This window comes from Oncorhynchus mykiss, chromosome 7 (assembly GCF_013265735.2).
Source record: "Oncorhynchus mykiss isolate Arlee chromosome 7, USDA_OmykA_1.1, whole genome shotgun sequence".
Lineage (NCBI taxonomy): Eukaryota > Metazoa > Chordata > Actinopteri > Salmoniformes > Salmonidae > Oncorhynchus > Oncorhynchus mykiss.
In genome coordinates, this window is record NC_048571.1 from 55,419,133 (window position 1) to 55,436,078 (window position 16,946).

General features: G+C 41.4%; 1 protein-coding gene across 7 annotated transcripts in view; it reads right to left on the reverse strand.

The window, feature by feature from the left end:
- Positions 1-1,333: 1,333 nt before the first annotated feature.
- The window catches only part of LOC110528020 (voltage-gated potassium channel subunit beta-2), a 146,523-nt gene continuing 130,910 nt past the window's right edge, over positions 1,334-16,946 (reverse strand). For 6 of the 7 annotated variants that reach the window (XM_036983558.1, XM_036983554.1, XM_036983559.1 and 3 more), the window contains 8 exons: positions 15,792-15,835; positions 14,672-14,758; positions 12,584-12,669; positions 11,573-11,693; positions 11,158-11,252; positions 6,636-6,756; positions 4,437-4,525; positions 1,334-2,956 (listed from right to left, as the gene is read on the reverse strand). In XM_036983558.1, coding sequence (XP_036839453.1) covers positions 2,867-2,956; positions 4,437-4,525; positions 6,636-6,756; positions 11,158-11,252; positions 11,573-11,693; positions 12,584-12,669; positions 14,672-14,758; positions 15,792-15,835 — 733 coding nt within the window. In that variant the 3' untranslated portion in view covers positions 1,334-2,866. The remainder of the gene's footprint in view (positions 2,957-4,436; positions 4,526-6,635; positions 6,757-11,157; positions 11,253-11,572; positions 11,694-12,583; positions 12,670-14,671; positions 14,759-15,791; positions 15,836-16,946) is intronic. The other variant, XR_005052611.1, reaches the window with a different exon arrangement.

Here is a 16,946-nt window from a genome sequence, read left to right on the forward strand (position 1 = left end):
AGTGCTTTAACGCAATATTAACAAGTAATTGTTCAAATATATCTTTCCTGCAAAATATCGATTGGTGCTTGGTGATGGAGTCACAGCTGTCCAAAAATGAAACAATACTTACTTTACATGATTTTGAATCATTTTATGACTCCCATATGGCTCCATGACACATATTCAATCAGGAAATTGTCCTAGAAATATCGATCGAGATCATTTTTCTGCAATATGCTATTTTGCATGTTTATAACTCCGTTACCACGTAACTCCGAAATCTCTTTGTATTATCAGTATTTTCATTATGAAATATTGCATCAAATGATACCAAAATTGGTCTTGATATAGTCAGCTAAGTACTTATGATATAGTCAGCTAAGTACTTATGATATAGTCAGCTAAGTACTTATGATATAGTCAGCTAAGTACTTATGATATAGTCAGCTAAGTACTTATGATATAGTCAGCTAAGTACTTATGATATAGTCAGCTAAGTACTTATGATATAGTCAGCTAAGTACTTATGATATAGTCAGCTAAGTACTTATGATATAGTCAGCTAAGTACTTATGATATAGTCAGCTAATTACTTATGATATAGTCAGCTAAGTACTTATGATATAGTCAGCTAAGTACTTATGATATAGTCAGCTAAGTACTTATGATATAGTCAGCTAAGTACTTATGATATAGTCAGCTAAGTACTTATGATATAGTCAGCTAATTACTTATGATATAGTCAGCTAAGTACTTATGATATAGTCAGCTAAGTACTTATGATATAGTCAGCTAAGTACTTATGATATAGTCAGCTAAGTACTTATGATATAGTCAGCTAAGTACTTATGATATAGTCAGCTAATTACTTATGATATAGTCAGCTAAGTACTTATGATATAGTCAGCTAATTACTTATGATATAGTCAGCTAAGTACTTATGATATAGTCAGCTAAGTACTTATGATATAGTCAGCTAATTACTTATGATATAGTCAGCTAAGTACTTATGATATAGTCAGCTAAGTACTTATGATATAGTCAGCTAATTACTTATGATATAGTCAGCTAAGTACTTATGATGTAGTCAGCTAATTACTTATGATATAGTCAGCTAAGTACTTATGATATAGTCAGCTAAGTACTTATGATATAGTCAGCTAAGTACTTTATCAGACATGTTACATTAATGGATTATCACTAAAGAACTGCATGTTACGCAGGTTTGCATATACCTCCCCAAAATATGTTAACTGGCTGTGACTCCATTACCAAGCACTAATAAAAATGTTTGCATGAAAGATACATTTCAACATTTACTTGATAGTATTGCAAAAAAAAAATTAAAAAAAACCCTACAAAAACATACATAGCATTAAGACTTGACCCTGATTGTAAAAAAAGATACTGCACGTTTTTACTGAACGCGTGACCTTGACCTACAGTACTAGAAAACTGAACGTGTTGAACCAGAGAATGAGTTACGAAAGAGGAGTGAGTATTCAATATATTTACACGTGTTAGTTTACTCTTGTGACCATGACTTTGCTTAATCCCCAGAGGCTGTTGGACGAAGGCTCATGCATGGAGGACGTATCACATGCTATCCACTTTGCGCTTTGTCTCACAGTAAGAGAGGACCTAACAGCTAGAGAGTGAATATGAGGGCAGCGGCAGATGTCTTCAGGGTGCAATTTATATGATTATTGAAAATGTATAGATTATCATCTGCCTTCTGAAAATCAATGTATCATTCCCTAAATAGAGGAGTGTACAATTAATGTGTACTGTGTATGTGGGTATAAGCATAGAACAGCATGATCAAGTGATTATACTGTACACGTGAAGAGAGTCAATAGGTAATAAGCTGGATAGTATAGGCTTTAAGACGGTTGCTATACTCTTCCAACAAGCCACACCCACTTAGATGTGGCGTTGAAAGATGTTAGAATATCTTTGGCTCAAAGCCACGTGAAAATGTCCCTGGTTTGACAGTGGACAGGTCCCCATTAGGTGTCCACACATGAAAGAAAGACATGGACATTAAATACTGTTCCGATCCCTGAGCTTTCACTCCTATTGGGCAGGAAGGGCTGCCACTTAAACCAACTAGTGTTTCCGTTGGCCAGGGACTATTGTCAAATAACAGTCTGTTATGAACCAGCACTGTGGAGACCAGACTGACGAAGGGGAACAGGTAGGAAACTGAAACAGGGGAGGAGATCCTACAGTGCAATGACTCACCGTGTGTGGTATAGTTGAGTTATTTCATCCTCTCACATATTCTACAACCTCTCAATGACTGAACTGTACAATAGTAAAGTGCTGATTGTTCTGCCTGCGAGGAGGCTGGTACACTGATAATATGTAGACTACACAAACTAACAGCTGTTTCAGAGAAACTGTGACGTACATATTAAACAGAACTCCAAAAAAACGAATGTGTGGCATACATGTGCAACAGAGTTTTTGTTGTATATTTGTATAAACTTAAATCCATTGGTATGCATTCAGTATTTAGAGAAACAAATGCAAAAAAAAGAAATATCTGGCTGCCAAGCAAGCATGTTTTTTATAAACATATTTTTTTTTCAGTTTTAAAAATACATCTTTCTTCTATCTGTCCTTCCTTCCCTGCAGATGTGACCATCTCTCTTTATTTCTTCATCCTTTTCTCTGGAAGTCTACATGATGCTCCCCAGGGTGGCTGAGGCAGGGTCAGACTCATGCGCCGGGGTCTAATTCAGTAAAAGCTCAAGCAAACGGAGGATCAGGCAAAGGTGGGGCATGGCGCTGTGCTGCAGCCCTGGAGCAGCCCTGGAGCAGCCCTGGAGCAGCCCTGGAGCAGCCCTGGAGCAGCCCTGCTGGCTGGCGTGGTGGTGAGTTAGGAACGGTAGTCCTTTTTACTGTACGGCTTGTTCCCCAGGATGCTATCTACCTCGTGTGTGATTGAGGAGGATAGTTTGGGAAGAACCTGCAGGAGAAATTACAGATGTATTGAAGGAAACAGAAGGTTCACGTGTATAGATTGCACATACTTTGTATTAAATGCACTGAGTACCCATGCCCATATTGGTTTTACTATCCATGTGGGGAACAAACAATTGATTCCCATTCAAAATCCTATTTTCCCTAACCGCTAACCATAAACCCCTAACCTAACCCTAATCTTAACTCCAAACCCCTAACCTAAAACCTAACCCTAATCTTAACTCCAAACCCCTAACCTAACCCTAATCTTAACTCCAAACCCCTAACCTAACCCTAATCTTAACTCCAAACCCCTAACCTAAAACCTAACCCTAATCTTAACTCCAAACCCCTAACCTAACCCTAATCTTAACTCCAAACCCCTAACCTAACCCTAATCTTAACTCCAAACCCCTAACCTAACCCTAATCTTAACTCCAAACCCCTAACCTAACCCTAATCTTAACTCCAAACCCCTAACCTAACCCTAATCTTAACTCCAAACCCCTAACCTTAACCATAATCTTAACTCCAAACCCCTAACCTAACCCTAATCTTAACTCCAAACCCCTAACCTAACCCTAATCTTAACTCCAAACCCCTAACCTAATCCTAATCTTAACTCCAAACCCCTAACCTAACCCTAACCCTAATCTTAACTCCAAACCCCTAACCTAAAACCTAACCCTAATCTTAACTCCAAACCCCTAACCTAAAACCTAACCCTAATCTTAACTCCAAACCCCTAACCTAACCCTAATCTTAACTCCAAACCCCTAACTTAAAACCTAACCCTAATCTTAAATCCAAACCCCTAACCTAACCCTAATCTTAATTCCAAACCCCTAACCTAAAACCTAACACTAATCCCTGAGCCTAATTGTAACCTTAACCATAAACCTAACCCTTAAATCTAAAATAGCCCTATTCCTTATGGGGACCGATAAAATGTCCCTACTTGAAATGTCCTTATTTTACTATCCTAGTGAGGACCAGTAACACACACACACTGTACATACTAGGAAATGGGAAAACAATTTATCTCAAGCCAGACATAATGTGATGAAAGAACATAAAACCCTGGTTTGAAAATCCCATTAAATGAGAGCATCTTATCTAGCAAAGTAGCAGCGCCGCAAGCTAGCCTCAAATGTCCCTGTTGATTGATACTCTGCTGACCTTATTAACTTGTACAGTAAAGCATCCAAGCATATTACAACAAACTGACTGGCCGAGAGGCAGCACTCTTTCCAGGAAAGACAAAAACAAGAACAATTCTATAATAGATGGTTATGGACAGGGAGAGATGGCATTTTGAACCAATTAAAAATGTTGATTCAATATCAATACTCATTGACATATTATGCAAATCTGCACACTTTCTCTTGCGCAGACACACCCCACCCACCCAATCCCACCTACCCACCCACCCACCTACCTGGACCCTCACTGTGTTCTCACCTGGACCCTCACTGTGTTCTCACCTGTATTGCTGCTATATTCTCCATCAGCTGGTCGGTGTTGGATGCCCCCAAGAGTACGGAGCTCACCCCCTCGTTCCGTAGACACCACGCTGTAGGGGACGGGTAAACAGCAATGACACCCCCACCATGGCAAACACACAACCCTGCTACCCCCATATACAACACACACACACACACACACACACACACACACACACAAAACCTCTTCCTCTCCCACATAACCCTGTCCCTCCCCTCCCAACCCTACAAAACATAGACCCCTGCCTCAAACATACCAAAACCATGTACAGTATACCACTGCATCATACACGTAACAAACACCAAATGTCTCTTCAAAAAATACAACTACTAAGTACATGCACTACACATACAGTACACTCACACAAACACACAATACTTAACCCTACACACCTAAAACACAACCCCACTGTGTTTGCTAATATAGTTGTGGGATATTTGATACTGTATAAGAGGAATAGTGTACTACTGCATTGAGACTTTGTGCCAGTGTGTTCAAACCTCTGTGGTGAGGTTCAAACACTGTCAGTGTGGGATTAGAACCTCCAGACACCGCAGTGATGATGAGACGGAGTCCACTTCCAGAGACAGGTCTGACCCTACAGGATTTGATATGACAACCAAGGTTTCCTCAGGTCAGGATGGGATGGCTGTAGTAGTCTACATGGAACTGTCTAACAGATGACAGAGATTATTCACTCACTGGCCTGGCCAACATCCTCTACGAAGTCACACTGCTACTTTACCGTATAACAGCTGCAAAGCTAGGCTACAAACTGTGTAAAATAGCAGGCTTTGGGTAACTAAACGGGTCAAGCTAAGAAGCCTAATGTGTATTTAATCTGTACTTTTTTCCAATGTAGAGACTCCCGGGCAGTGGTGGAAAAAGTACCAAATTGTCATAGTTGAATAAAAGCAAAGATACCTTAATAATAAATAAATCACCCAGTAAAATACTAGGCCACTTGAGTAAAAGTATAAGGTTTTAAATATACTTTAGTATCAAAAGCAAATGCTATGAATAATTTCAAATTCCTTATATTTAGCCAACCAGACAGCACAAGTATTTTTTTATATATATTTTTTTACATTTTTTACATTTACATTTATATATATTACATTTACATTTCTCTTGATAATACTGAACATTTTCCTGTCCTGCTAAGCATTTGAAATGTACTTTTGGGTTTCAGGAAAAATGTATGTAGTAAAAAGTACATTATTTTCTGTAGGAATTTAGTGAAGTAAAAGTTGTCAAAAATATGAATAGTAAAGTACAGATACCCCCCCAAAACGACTTAAGTAGTACTTAAAAGTATTTCATTTAGTTTTCTTAATACCACTGCTCTCGGGTGACATAAAATGGTGGTCTCAGGACATAACTCTGTCCAGGCTGTTTGTGACAGTGCCACAGAGATTTATAATGATTGGGAGCTGCAGTGTACTAGGTGTCTGCTAATGGGCCGTGAAACCTAATCTATGACACTGCATTACATGTCGGGTGTAAAATGCGCCTTGATATGCAGAATGAGGTGTTGTGTAGGCCTAGATTTACAGTCTCTCTCTCATCTGCGACACTTTAATAGCTCTCCATGGGGCTGGGAATCTGTCTACAGGCTCATTCCCCCTCTCCCCGTTCGACTGTAAATCAATTTGGGCCACTCACTGGATTTATGTCTGGCATTTCATGTAACTGCTGACTTGGGGAAATGAGAAACTTCCTTGTCGTATATAGATACACACCACGAGACAGTAAACTAACAAACAAAATCAATAGCAAGTTATTACCACTGGCTTGATAAAGCTGGTTTGGATTTAGGAAGATTAACTAGTTAACCACAAACAGAGATACAACATAATACAGACAAACATTCACACACACACACACACACACACACACACACACACACACACACACACACACACACACACACACACACACACACACACACACACACACACACACACACACACACACACACACACACACACACACACACACACACACACACACACACACACACACACACACACACACACACACAATACAACAGCTGAAAACCATCTGGTTAGCTGCCTGACTGGCAGTGACCGTCCGGGGGTGAATCAAGCGAGAGGCAGAGGGACGAGGAACGGACAGACAGACAGAGAGAGAGAGAGCGGCAGTGTGTGTCGGCGTACCGATGGCGAGCTGGGGCAGAGTGCAGCCCAGCCGCTCTGCGATTGCCTGCAGCTCTTTCAACTTCGCCTGCTGACGCCGGCCCTCCTCGCTCAAGATCTTGTCCTTCAACCACTGGTAGCCCTGTTGAAACAGCCTGCTCAAAAACACAGCCCTGCCCAACACTGAGGCACTGCACCACCTGTGTCGAGCAGGGCCTGCTTTTAAACACGTGACTCTGTTTGGTAGACCAGGGCCTGCTTTTAAACACGTGACTCTGTTTGGTAGACCAGGGCCTGCTTTTAAACACGTGACTCTGCTTGGTAGACCAGGGCCTGCTTTTAAACACGTGACTCTGCTTGGTAGACCAGGGCCTGCTTTTAAACACGTGACTCTGCTTGGTAGACCAGGGCCTGCTTTTAAACATGTGACTCTGCTTGGTAGACCAGGGCCTGCTTTTAAACACGTGACTCTGCTTGAAAGACCAGGGCCTGGTTTTAAACACGTGACTCTGCTTGGTAGACCAGGGCCTGCTTTTAAACACGTGACTCTGCTTGGTAGACCAGGGCCTGCTTTTAAACACGTGACTCTGCTTGGTAGACCAGGGCCTGCTTTTAAACACGTGACTCTGCTTGGTAGACCAGGGCCTGCTTTTAAACACGTGACTCTGCTTGAAAGACCAGGGCCTGCTTTTAAACACGTGACTCTGCTTGAAAGACCAGGGCCTGCTTTTAAACACGTGACTCTGCTTGAAAGACCAGGGCCTGCTTTTAAACACGTGACTCTGCTTGGTAGACCAGGGCCTGCTTTTAAACACGTGACTCTGCTTGGTAGACCAGGGCCTGCTTTTAAACACGTGACTATGCTTTGTAGACCAGGGCCTGCTTTTAAACACGTGACTCTGCTTGGTAGACCAGGGCCTGCTTTTAAACACGTGACTCTGCTTGGTAAACCAGGGCCTGCTTTTAAACACGTGACTCTGCTTGGTAGACCAGGGCCTGCTTTTAAACACGTGACTCTGCTTGGTAGACCAGGGCCTGCTTTTAAACACGTGACTCTGCTTGGTAGACCAGGGCCTGCTTTTAAACAAGTGACTCTGCTTGGTAGACCAGGGCCTGCTTTTAAACACGTGACTCTGCTTGGTAGACCAGGGCCTGCTTTTAAACACGTGACTCTGCTTGGTAGACCAGGGCCTGCTTTTAAACACGTGACTCTGCTTGGTAGACCAGGGCCTGCTTTTAAACACGTGACTCTGCTTGGTAGACCAGGGCCTGCTTTTAAACACGTGACTCTGCTTGGTAAACCAGGGCCTGGTTGTCAACATTGTAACTCTACTGTAGTCTTCTTTTACTGTACAGCCCCAGCAGGCAGAGATGAGGAGGCCCCTCTCTCTCTTCTCAACCTGGTCAACTCTGGCTCATCTCTCATGTTTCACACACACACATACAGTACAGTACAAACACACGCACATATGTTTTAGGATGTAAATAAATGTCTCATTCTTGTTAAGATTGTGTATAGTTAATTGTAAACACCAAGAAAATGTGTATTATGAAAATCTATGAATTTTTCAATAGGCTAAAAAAGCAACCTTGATAAAGGGATTTCCTTTCCTATGTGATCCAATGATTGAAACAGTGACAGATCAGGAACAAGCAAGCTTTCAGTTCTGGATCAGCCATCCACAACATTGTTAATCAGGAATAGGGTTGCAAAATTGCAGGAATTTCAATAAATTCCATGGTTTTCCATAAATCCTGGTTGTATGCCGGATTCCCTGATTATTCCCTCATAATTCCGGGGACCCTCCAACCTGGATTTTGGGAAAACCTAAGAATTTATTGAAAGTTTAAATGTTTAAAGTCTAACCAGGAATCAACAGCACAACATATGAATCAACACTACACAGGAGAACATCAGCTTCATTGCGAGAAGGAGAACTGGTTTCCTTAACTGCGAAGGGTTAAGACCAATGTTCCTTCTAAACTGCACGCGGGCACAAAGTAGCACCGAGACTGCCGTGCAGCTACCTGCACCTCCGTGCAGAGCTCCGAAGAAATCTCAGCCCATAGAGAGAAATACGAGATTGAACACTTTTCCCTGTTAGTTAACACTATTAACGTTTTCCTTTACTGTGGCAATTATGATCGAATCAACACAATGTTAGCCACCTTCAATGCAACACACTGAAACAAAACCAACTATGCAAGAGATGTTGTTGGAGGCAGAACGCATCGGAGTAGGATTCTATTGCACAAGACTCTACACAGATCGGTGCAGCATAACCAATCAGAGCTGCAGTAGGTCTACAGTGCATTCGGCAAGTTTTTGTCACGTTACAGCCTTATTCTAAAATGGATTAAATCGTTTTTTTCCCTCATCAATCTACACACAACTCCCCATAATGACAAAGCAAATACAGGTTTTTAGGCATTTTTGCAAGTTTATATATATATAAAAAAACAACTTAAATATCACATTTAAATAAGTATTCAGACCCTATCCTCAGTACTTTGTTGAAGCACCTTTGGTATCGATTGAGTCTTCTTGGGTATGACGCTACAAGCTTGGCACATCTGAATTTGGGGTCTTTCTTCCATTCTTCTCTGCAGATCCTCTCAAGCTGTCAGTTTGGATGGGGAGCGTCGCTGAACAGTTATTTTCAGGTCTCTCCAGAGGTGCTCTAGGGAGAGTTGGTGGGTCTAAACTTCTTCCATTTAAGAATGATGGAGGACAATGTGTTCTTGGGGCCCTTCAATGCTGCAGAAAGGTTTTGGTTTCTTCCCCAGATCTGTGCCTTAACACAATCCTGTTTCGGAGCTCTACGAACAATTCCTTCAACCTCATGGCTTGGTTTTTGCTCTGACATGCACGGTCAACTGTGGGACCTTATATAGACACGTGTGTGCCTTTCCAAATCATGTCCAATGAATTGAATTTACCACAGGTGGACACCAATCAAGTTGTAGAAACATCTCAAGGATGATCAACGAAAACAGGATGCACCTGAGCTCAATTTCATGTCTTATAGCAAAGGGTCTGAAAACTAATATAAATAAGGTATTTCTGTTTTTTATTTTTAATAAATTTGCATTTTTTTCTTCTAAAAACCTGTTTTTGCTTTGTCATTACGGGGTATTGTGTGTAGATTGATGACTATGACATTTTTTTGTAATACATTTTAGAACAAGGCTGTAACGTAACAAAATGTGGAAAAAGTCAAGGGGACTGAATACTTTCCGAATGCACTGTATATGCAAATAGACCATTGCCATATATGGATAAGTGCAATTTACTTTGAACTGGACTGTGTTTAGAGCTGTGGTCATGAGTAGATAGATGTGCTTGTTTTGAGAGCTGCATGGAGCCACATGTGCACATTTTGTTCATATCCTTTGCTAGTTAATGAGTTATTAGCCCAGTTGTACTGTAGTCAGCAATGGGGGAGTGGTTGCTTCCTACAAGAGCACAAAATGTGCATTTCTAGACGTCTTTGAAAAGCAAGTCAGGTAAAGAGCTGTTTTTGTCTTAAAAAGGCAGTGCTGTATTTTGAGACTGTCAGGAATAAGCTAAGTAGCCAATAGGCAGCGGGAAGCATAATTTGTCTGATTCTCTGTAATAATGGTATGGGAATAATAATGCATTTCATTTTGTAAAGTGGTTTCTGCAATCAAACAAACACAACAACATTTTCAGTCACCTCCTTGTCTGAAGGAAAAGTGCATTAACAGGTTAATGTCAAGCCCTGCATGTTTTTTTTCAGTAGTCTCATGGAATGTAGACCTACATGGAACACCACACATTGGCTGCTACTGTAGGCTGAATGATAGAACAGCTATTTCCCTGTTAAAATGTTATGGGATGCATTTTCTCCATTGTTTTTGATGGAATGCGTTACATTATGATCAAATAGCCACAGTAGTCTTCTTGACCACGGTCTGAAACTGTAACTTAAAGTTGTTACAGCCTCAGTGTTCACAGTAAACTCACGCTGGAAGAATTTTCACAACTTTCAAGTTTGCGCTCAGCAGACCTGAAATTTGCTCCGTGCCGAAACAAATTAGAGGGAACATTGGTTGGGGCCACAGAGAACGCTCAGAGCACTCAGCAATCCTGTATGCCACCGTGACAACACAGGGAAGATTATGCCCCAGTTTCAGAATTTGTGATGCAGTACGTGGATCTGATGAATATCTGTGTATGTGCGTGTGTGCATGCGTGTGCCTCTGTGTGTGTGAAAATGTGAGATAAGCTGCTTGAGTTGACACAACCTGACATGTCGTGTCATGGTCGAATTGGTACACAGAGCTGGTCCACAGAGTTGGTACACAGTGTATGCTGTCACAGGGCACTCAAAAACAAACATCTAGGAGACACCAAGTTCTAGAACCTGAGAGACACAGAAAACATCTGTTAGGACAGGAACGAGCCAGGATAAGAAGAGAGCTGGGGGAGAAGAGGGGCTGACATGACATACGAGCTGAGACCAAAGGAGAAAGCAGAGAGGTGAACAGAGTCCCAGGAGAGGGGTGTGGGTAACACTACCTTAAGAGAAGCGCGGGAGTAAGGTGGTACCCCGCTGTCGTATTTCCCTGAGATGATCCCACAGGCCAGTGGTGACCATGTCATCGCCCCCACACCTGAGAACATGGGAACATGGGGTCAGCCTGTCCCCATCACCACCACCACTCAGTATTGACATGCTGTTCTGTCTAGACTGATGAGGAGAGCATCCATCCCTGGGTGCTGCTGTCCTCTTCCCTCTTTTTTTGTAAGGCTAAGTATTTACTGTATTTAAAAGCATAACATTGCCACAGAAACCTTTGTAAGCTGCAGCATACTTATATCTAGGCAATCATAGAATGATATATTACAACTATAATAATAGTCATTGAATAGCTATCCCTGTGTATGAAATACTGTTGTGTTGTATCAGTCTGTCCAGACCAGCTCCACTCACCTATCTTATGGAAGAGCTCTGGCAGCTGCACCTCTACCTTCTCCCTCTGGAACATGTGATACTCAGCCTGCTCACAGATGGGAGGGATCTGGTTGAACTGCCGCGCCACAGAGTACGCCTCCTACAGGACACACAGGGAACAGCAGCCGTCAGCCTGAAGAGTACTGTACGGTGGCCACCGGCTAATCAAAGCAGGAGAAGGTTGTGATGCCCATCAATCAATACTGTGAAAGTCATGGTCAGAGTCTGTCAGAGTCTAGCACAGTCAGTGAGACATTACAGTGGTGTGGGTCTGGGCAGAATGATGACCAGTAGATTACATTTCTTCCTGGTACAGGACATCCCATGTGCACATGCACTAAAAACATGTACTGGCCTAACAGTAAAGACGTGTTCATAGCGCCAGTCCACAAATAAATGTCATTTAACTGTAAAAATGCATTTCTTTTCTTTTCATGTGGCATGAACACAAACAGGCATGTTTTCATCCGATTGTCAAACAAATCACTTTAAAAAGTAGGCTACCTGCGCAGGTTTGTCCACTAAAATAATTCCACCATCTAAACAATGCACCCGCCATTTGACCAATTGAAAGACACGTCTATTAAAACACAGAAAGTACAATGACATTCGATTGTTATTAGGCACACTTGTAGCAGCCTGAATTGATGCGTCCACAGCTGTCTGGCCACATCTCGGTCCCCGATGACGTAGTCGTCGATTAAGGCAGCCCCCCGCACCTCTCTGATGCATTCAACATTTCGGTTGAATGCATTCAGTTGTGCAACTGACTAGTCATCCCTGTTACCATTTCCCAGTCACTTCTGCCTCTGCAAAATGTTAGTGTTCAAGTCTGTTCGCTAATTTTTCATGCTGCTGACAGGCGGTAATGATAAATGATGGTGAAATATCCTACAGTTTTCTTGACATCTTTGTTTGAATTATTGTGATAGGCACATTTTTCTTTATTTTGCCGGTACTCTGTACTGGCTTACTTTCAGCCCATCTCACCATGATCTCCATGGGGCTCCAACGGGACGTGCCCCAGTACATGGCCATGCCCTGGTTGATCACATGGGTCATCGCCCGCACCGTCTCTGCCAATCAAAGAAAGAAACACACACACACACTACAATGAGTGGAGAGACCAATGCTGTGTTTGAGCCTGTGAGCAACCAAGAGAGCAAATGCAAACAGAATGAGGATGAGAGTGCAAAATAGGGACTCATAAGAGAGTCTCTCTCTCTGCAGAGTAACTGTAACAGGTACAGTCTGAGTATGTTGTATCGTAACCTTCCTACTGTAGCATGGCCCATACAGGACATCAGATGAATACAGAATGACAATATTCAACTTGAGGTTTTTAGCTCAAGAAGTGTTTCACTTTTACTTAACGCTACCTCGGGTGTTCGACTGCTGCCAGTGAGGAAGAATGGGGTGAGGTGAACTACAGTGGTCTCCAAAATGACTGGCACCCCTGACTGGCAACGCACAAACAATACTTACAAAATATAAACAATATCATTATAGAGAGAAACTGAAAATACCAACATGTGAGAAGTACTGTACTTTATTAATGTTTCAATGGAACTCACCACAATAATGTATTGATTTAATAAAAAAATCTATGTCCTCCAAAATCAAGGTTTCACAATTAATGGCACCCTTAAAGATTATTGTAAATAACATCTACCAAAATTAAACCAGGAATTAAATTCCACTTACTTAAGTTTATCTAAGTCTTAAGGAACTATATTGACCCATTACATCACCTCCTGTTTCACTAGGGTATAAAAATGAGGTAACACACATGCAATATCCCTTTGTCATCCAACACCATGAAGATTAAAGAACTGGCTGTTCAAAAGAGACCTTAATGAATCTGGTAATGGCTACAAGAAGATCCACACACAATTGAATATACCACTGAGCACTGTCAGGGCTTTTATGAAAACATTTAAAAGATATGGAACAGTTGAAAACCTCACGTGTAGAAGACGCAAATGCATTTTGCCCCCAGGATAGGGAGGAGGATGGTGAGACAAGCAACAAAATCCCCAAGAATCACTGTGAAAGAATTGCAGGCCTTGGTGGCATCTTGGGGTCACCAGGTTTTAAAAAGCACCATCAGACGCCACTTCCACAACCACAGGCTCTTTGGAAGGGTTGCCAGAAGAAAGCCCTTTCTGACCCCAAGACACAGACGCTTGGAGTTTGCCAAACGTCATTTAAATTATGACTGGAAGAAGCTGCTCTGGTCAGATGAGACCAAAATGGAACGTTTTGGTCAGATACAGCATCGGCATGTTTGGCGTCGATACAGAGATGCATACAAGGAGAGGAACCTCATACCCACGGTGAAATATGGTGGTGGGTCAGTGATGTTTTGGGGCTGTTTTAATTCCAGAGGCACTGGTTAAGATTGTGGCATAATGAATTCCACCGTATCAGGCAATGTGTTCCTTAACTTTGTCAAATATTACAGGAAAAGACTCTATGCTGTTATCCTTGCCAGAGGTGGTGGCACTAAGTACTAAATAAATGGCAATAATTATGAAACCTTGATTTTGGTGAAATACATTTTTGTATTAAATAATTGTATGATTTTGGTGAGTTCCATTGAAACATTAATAAAGTACAGTTTTTCTCACATGTTTGTATTTTCAGTTTCTCTCTATAATGATATTGTTTATATTTTGTAAGTATTGTTTGTGCATTGCCAGTCAGGGGTGCCAGTCACTTCGGAGAGCACTGTATATAGCCCAGTGAGTTAGGCATGTCAGAGAATGTTCAGACGACCTACAGCATCCCAGAATGTGAGCTTCTGGGATGAAGAGAACATAGCAGGGGAATATCAGGGGAATAGAAAGCAGAGAAATAGAAAGCAGAGGAATAGAAAGCAGAGGAATAGAAAGCAGAGGAATAGAAAGCAGGGGAATAGAAAGCAGAGGAATAGAAAGCAGAGGAATAGAAAGCAGGGGAATAGAAAGCAGGGGAATAGAAAGCAGGGGAATAGAAAGCAGGGGAATAGAAAGCAGGGGAATAGAGAAGAGACAGCAGAAGCCAGTGACAGAAAAGGACCAAGATGTTCCTCCTTACCTTCCATGGGAGTGTTGGGGTCCGGTCTGTTTGCAAACACCACGTCCACATACTCTAGCTGCAGTCTCTCCAGTGAGGCCTTTAAACCTACAACGACATGCATCACGGCCACAGTTCCACACACTGCTATTGTTCAGGGAAATGATTGCAGCCATATCGCATTGATTATGCTATTGTGAGGTAGTGCTCAATATAATATAAATGTGATTGTAATAAGGTGTTTCTTCCTCTACAGACACAACTACAAACCCCCAAGAGAGTCCCAAACTCTCAATTATCAAAACAGAGTCATCTCCCTGGAGCCAAAGCTACTAATTAGGATGTATTTTGTTTGATTGACAATCAACATTTAAAGTTCGTGTCATACGAAACAGTACTCAGCTCCTATAAAAAATAGTGTTTTTAGAGACAAAGCAGATGGTAGAGTAGATTCCTAATCGAGGTAAAGCCTCTGACTGCTACATTGTATCAACGGTGGTGGTGTCTATGTCCTCTTTATAGATTTCACACTTCTTTCCATCTCAGATGAATGTTTTCCACTGCGGAATTTCCATCCCCTGCACTTTACATTGACTTTAGACAATCATGTGCATCAGAGCCACGGAGAGTGGACATGGATTTAATTAGCCAGCAATACCAATGTTTGTTGATGGTGAGTGTGAAGGAGTGGGTTGTTAAAGCCATGGAGTTTGTGTTAAACTCACACTACAGTATGTTTGTAAGCATGTGTTGGTCTACGCTGCTAGACAGTGGCATAAACTAGCTGTCAATCGATGTACTGTACCGTGTGCCCCTGGCAATATGTTCATAGTGCCAGGCCACAAATGCACAACACAAACACACTCATGCACTAACACACAGAACCAGGTCATTAGCTGCAGAGGGGCTGAAATTGGGAGCCTTTATCTCTCTCTGTAAGCACTCTACCATCCACATGTTGACTTTGTGGCAATGTCATGATCTGTGTGATCTTTTTATTTATTTATCCGTTATTTTACCAGGTAAGTTGTCTGAGAACACATTCTCATTTGCAGCAACGACCTGGGGAATAGTTACAGGGGAGAGGAGGGGGATGAATGAGCCAATTGTCTGTCCGTGCGTCCGTCTGCAGCTTACTTACCTTCTATAATGTGTTTTCGGGACAAGCCTCTCTCAGTCTCTGCTCTATGGGTGAAAAACACATTCCACAGTTGAATTATAGCAGTTGCTGTCTTTCCATCATGTAATCTCTCTCTCTCTTTATCATTTAGTCCATCACAGTAACAACATCACATGATATACATTTCAGCTTGACTAAAAGCCCATTATATAGATTTAGTGTGGATTACACATGATCACATTAACCAGAGGGCATTAGATATATACTCCATTACTACTCCATTACTACTCCATTAGACAGATACTCCATTACTACTCCATTAGATAGATACCCCATTACTACTACATTAGATAGATACTCCATTGCTACTCCATTAGATAGATACTCCATTACTACTACATTAGATATATACTCCATTACTACTCCATTAGATAGATACTCCATTACTACTACATTAGATAGATACTCCATTACTACTCCATTAGATAGATACTCCATTACTACTACATTAGATAGATACTCCATTACTACTCCATTAGATAGATACTCCATTACTACTACATTAGATAGATACTCCATTACTACTCCATTAGATATATACTCCATTACTACTCCATTAGACAGATACTCCATTACTACTCCATTAGATAGATACCCCATTACTACTCCATTAGACAGATACTCCATTACTACTCCATTAGATAGATACCCCATTACTACTACATTAGATAGATACTCCATTGCTACTCCATTAGATAGATACTCCATTAGATACATACTCCATTAGATAGATACTCCATTACTACTCTATTATGTAGATACTCCATTACTACTCCATTAGATAGATACTCCATTACTACTCCATGAGATAGATACTCCATTACTACTCCATTAGATAGATACTCCATTACTACTCCATTAGAAAGATACTCCATTACTACTCCATTAGATAGATACTCCATTACTACTCCATTAGATAGATACTCCATTAGATAGATACTCCATTACTACTCCATGAGATAGATACTCCATTACTACTCCATTACTACTCCATTAGATAGATACTCCATTACTACTCCATTAGATAGATACTCCATTACTACTCCATTAGATAGATACTCCATTAGATAGATACTCCATTACTACTCCATTAGATAGATACTCCATTACTACTCC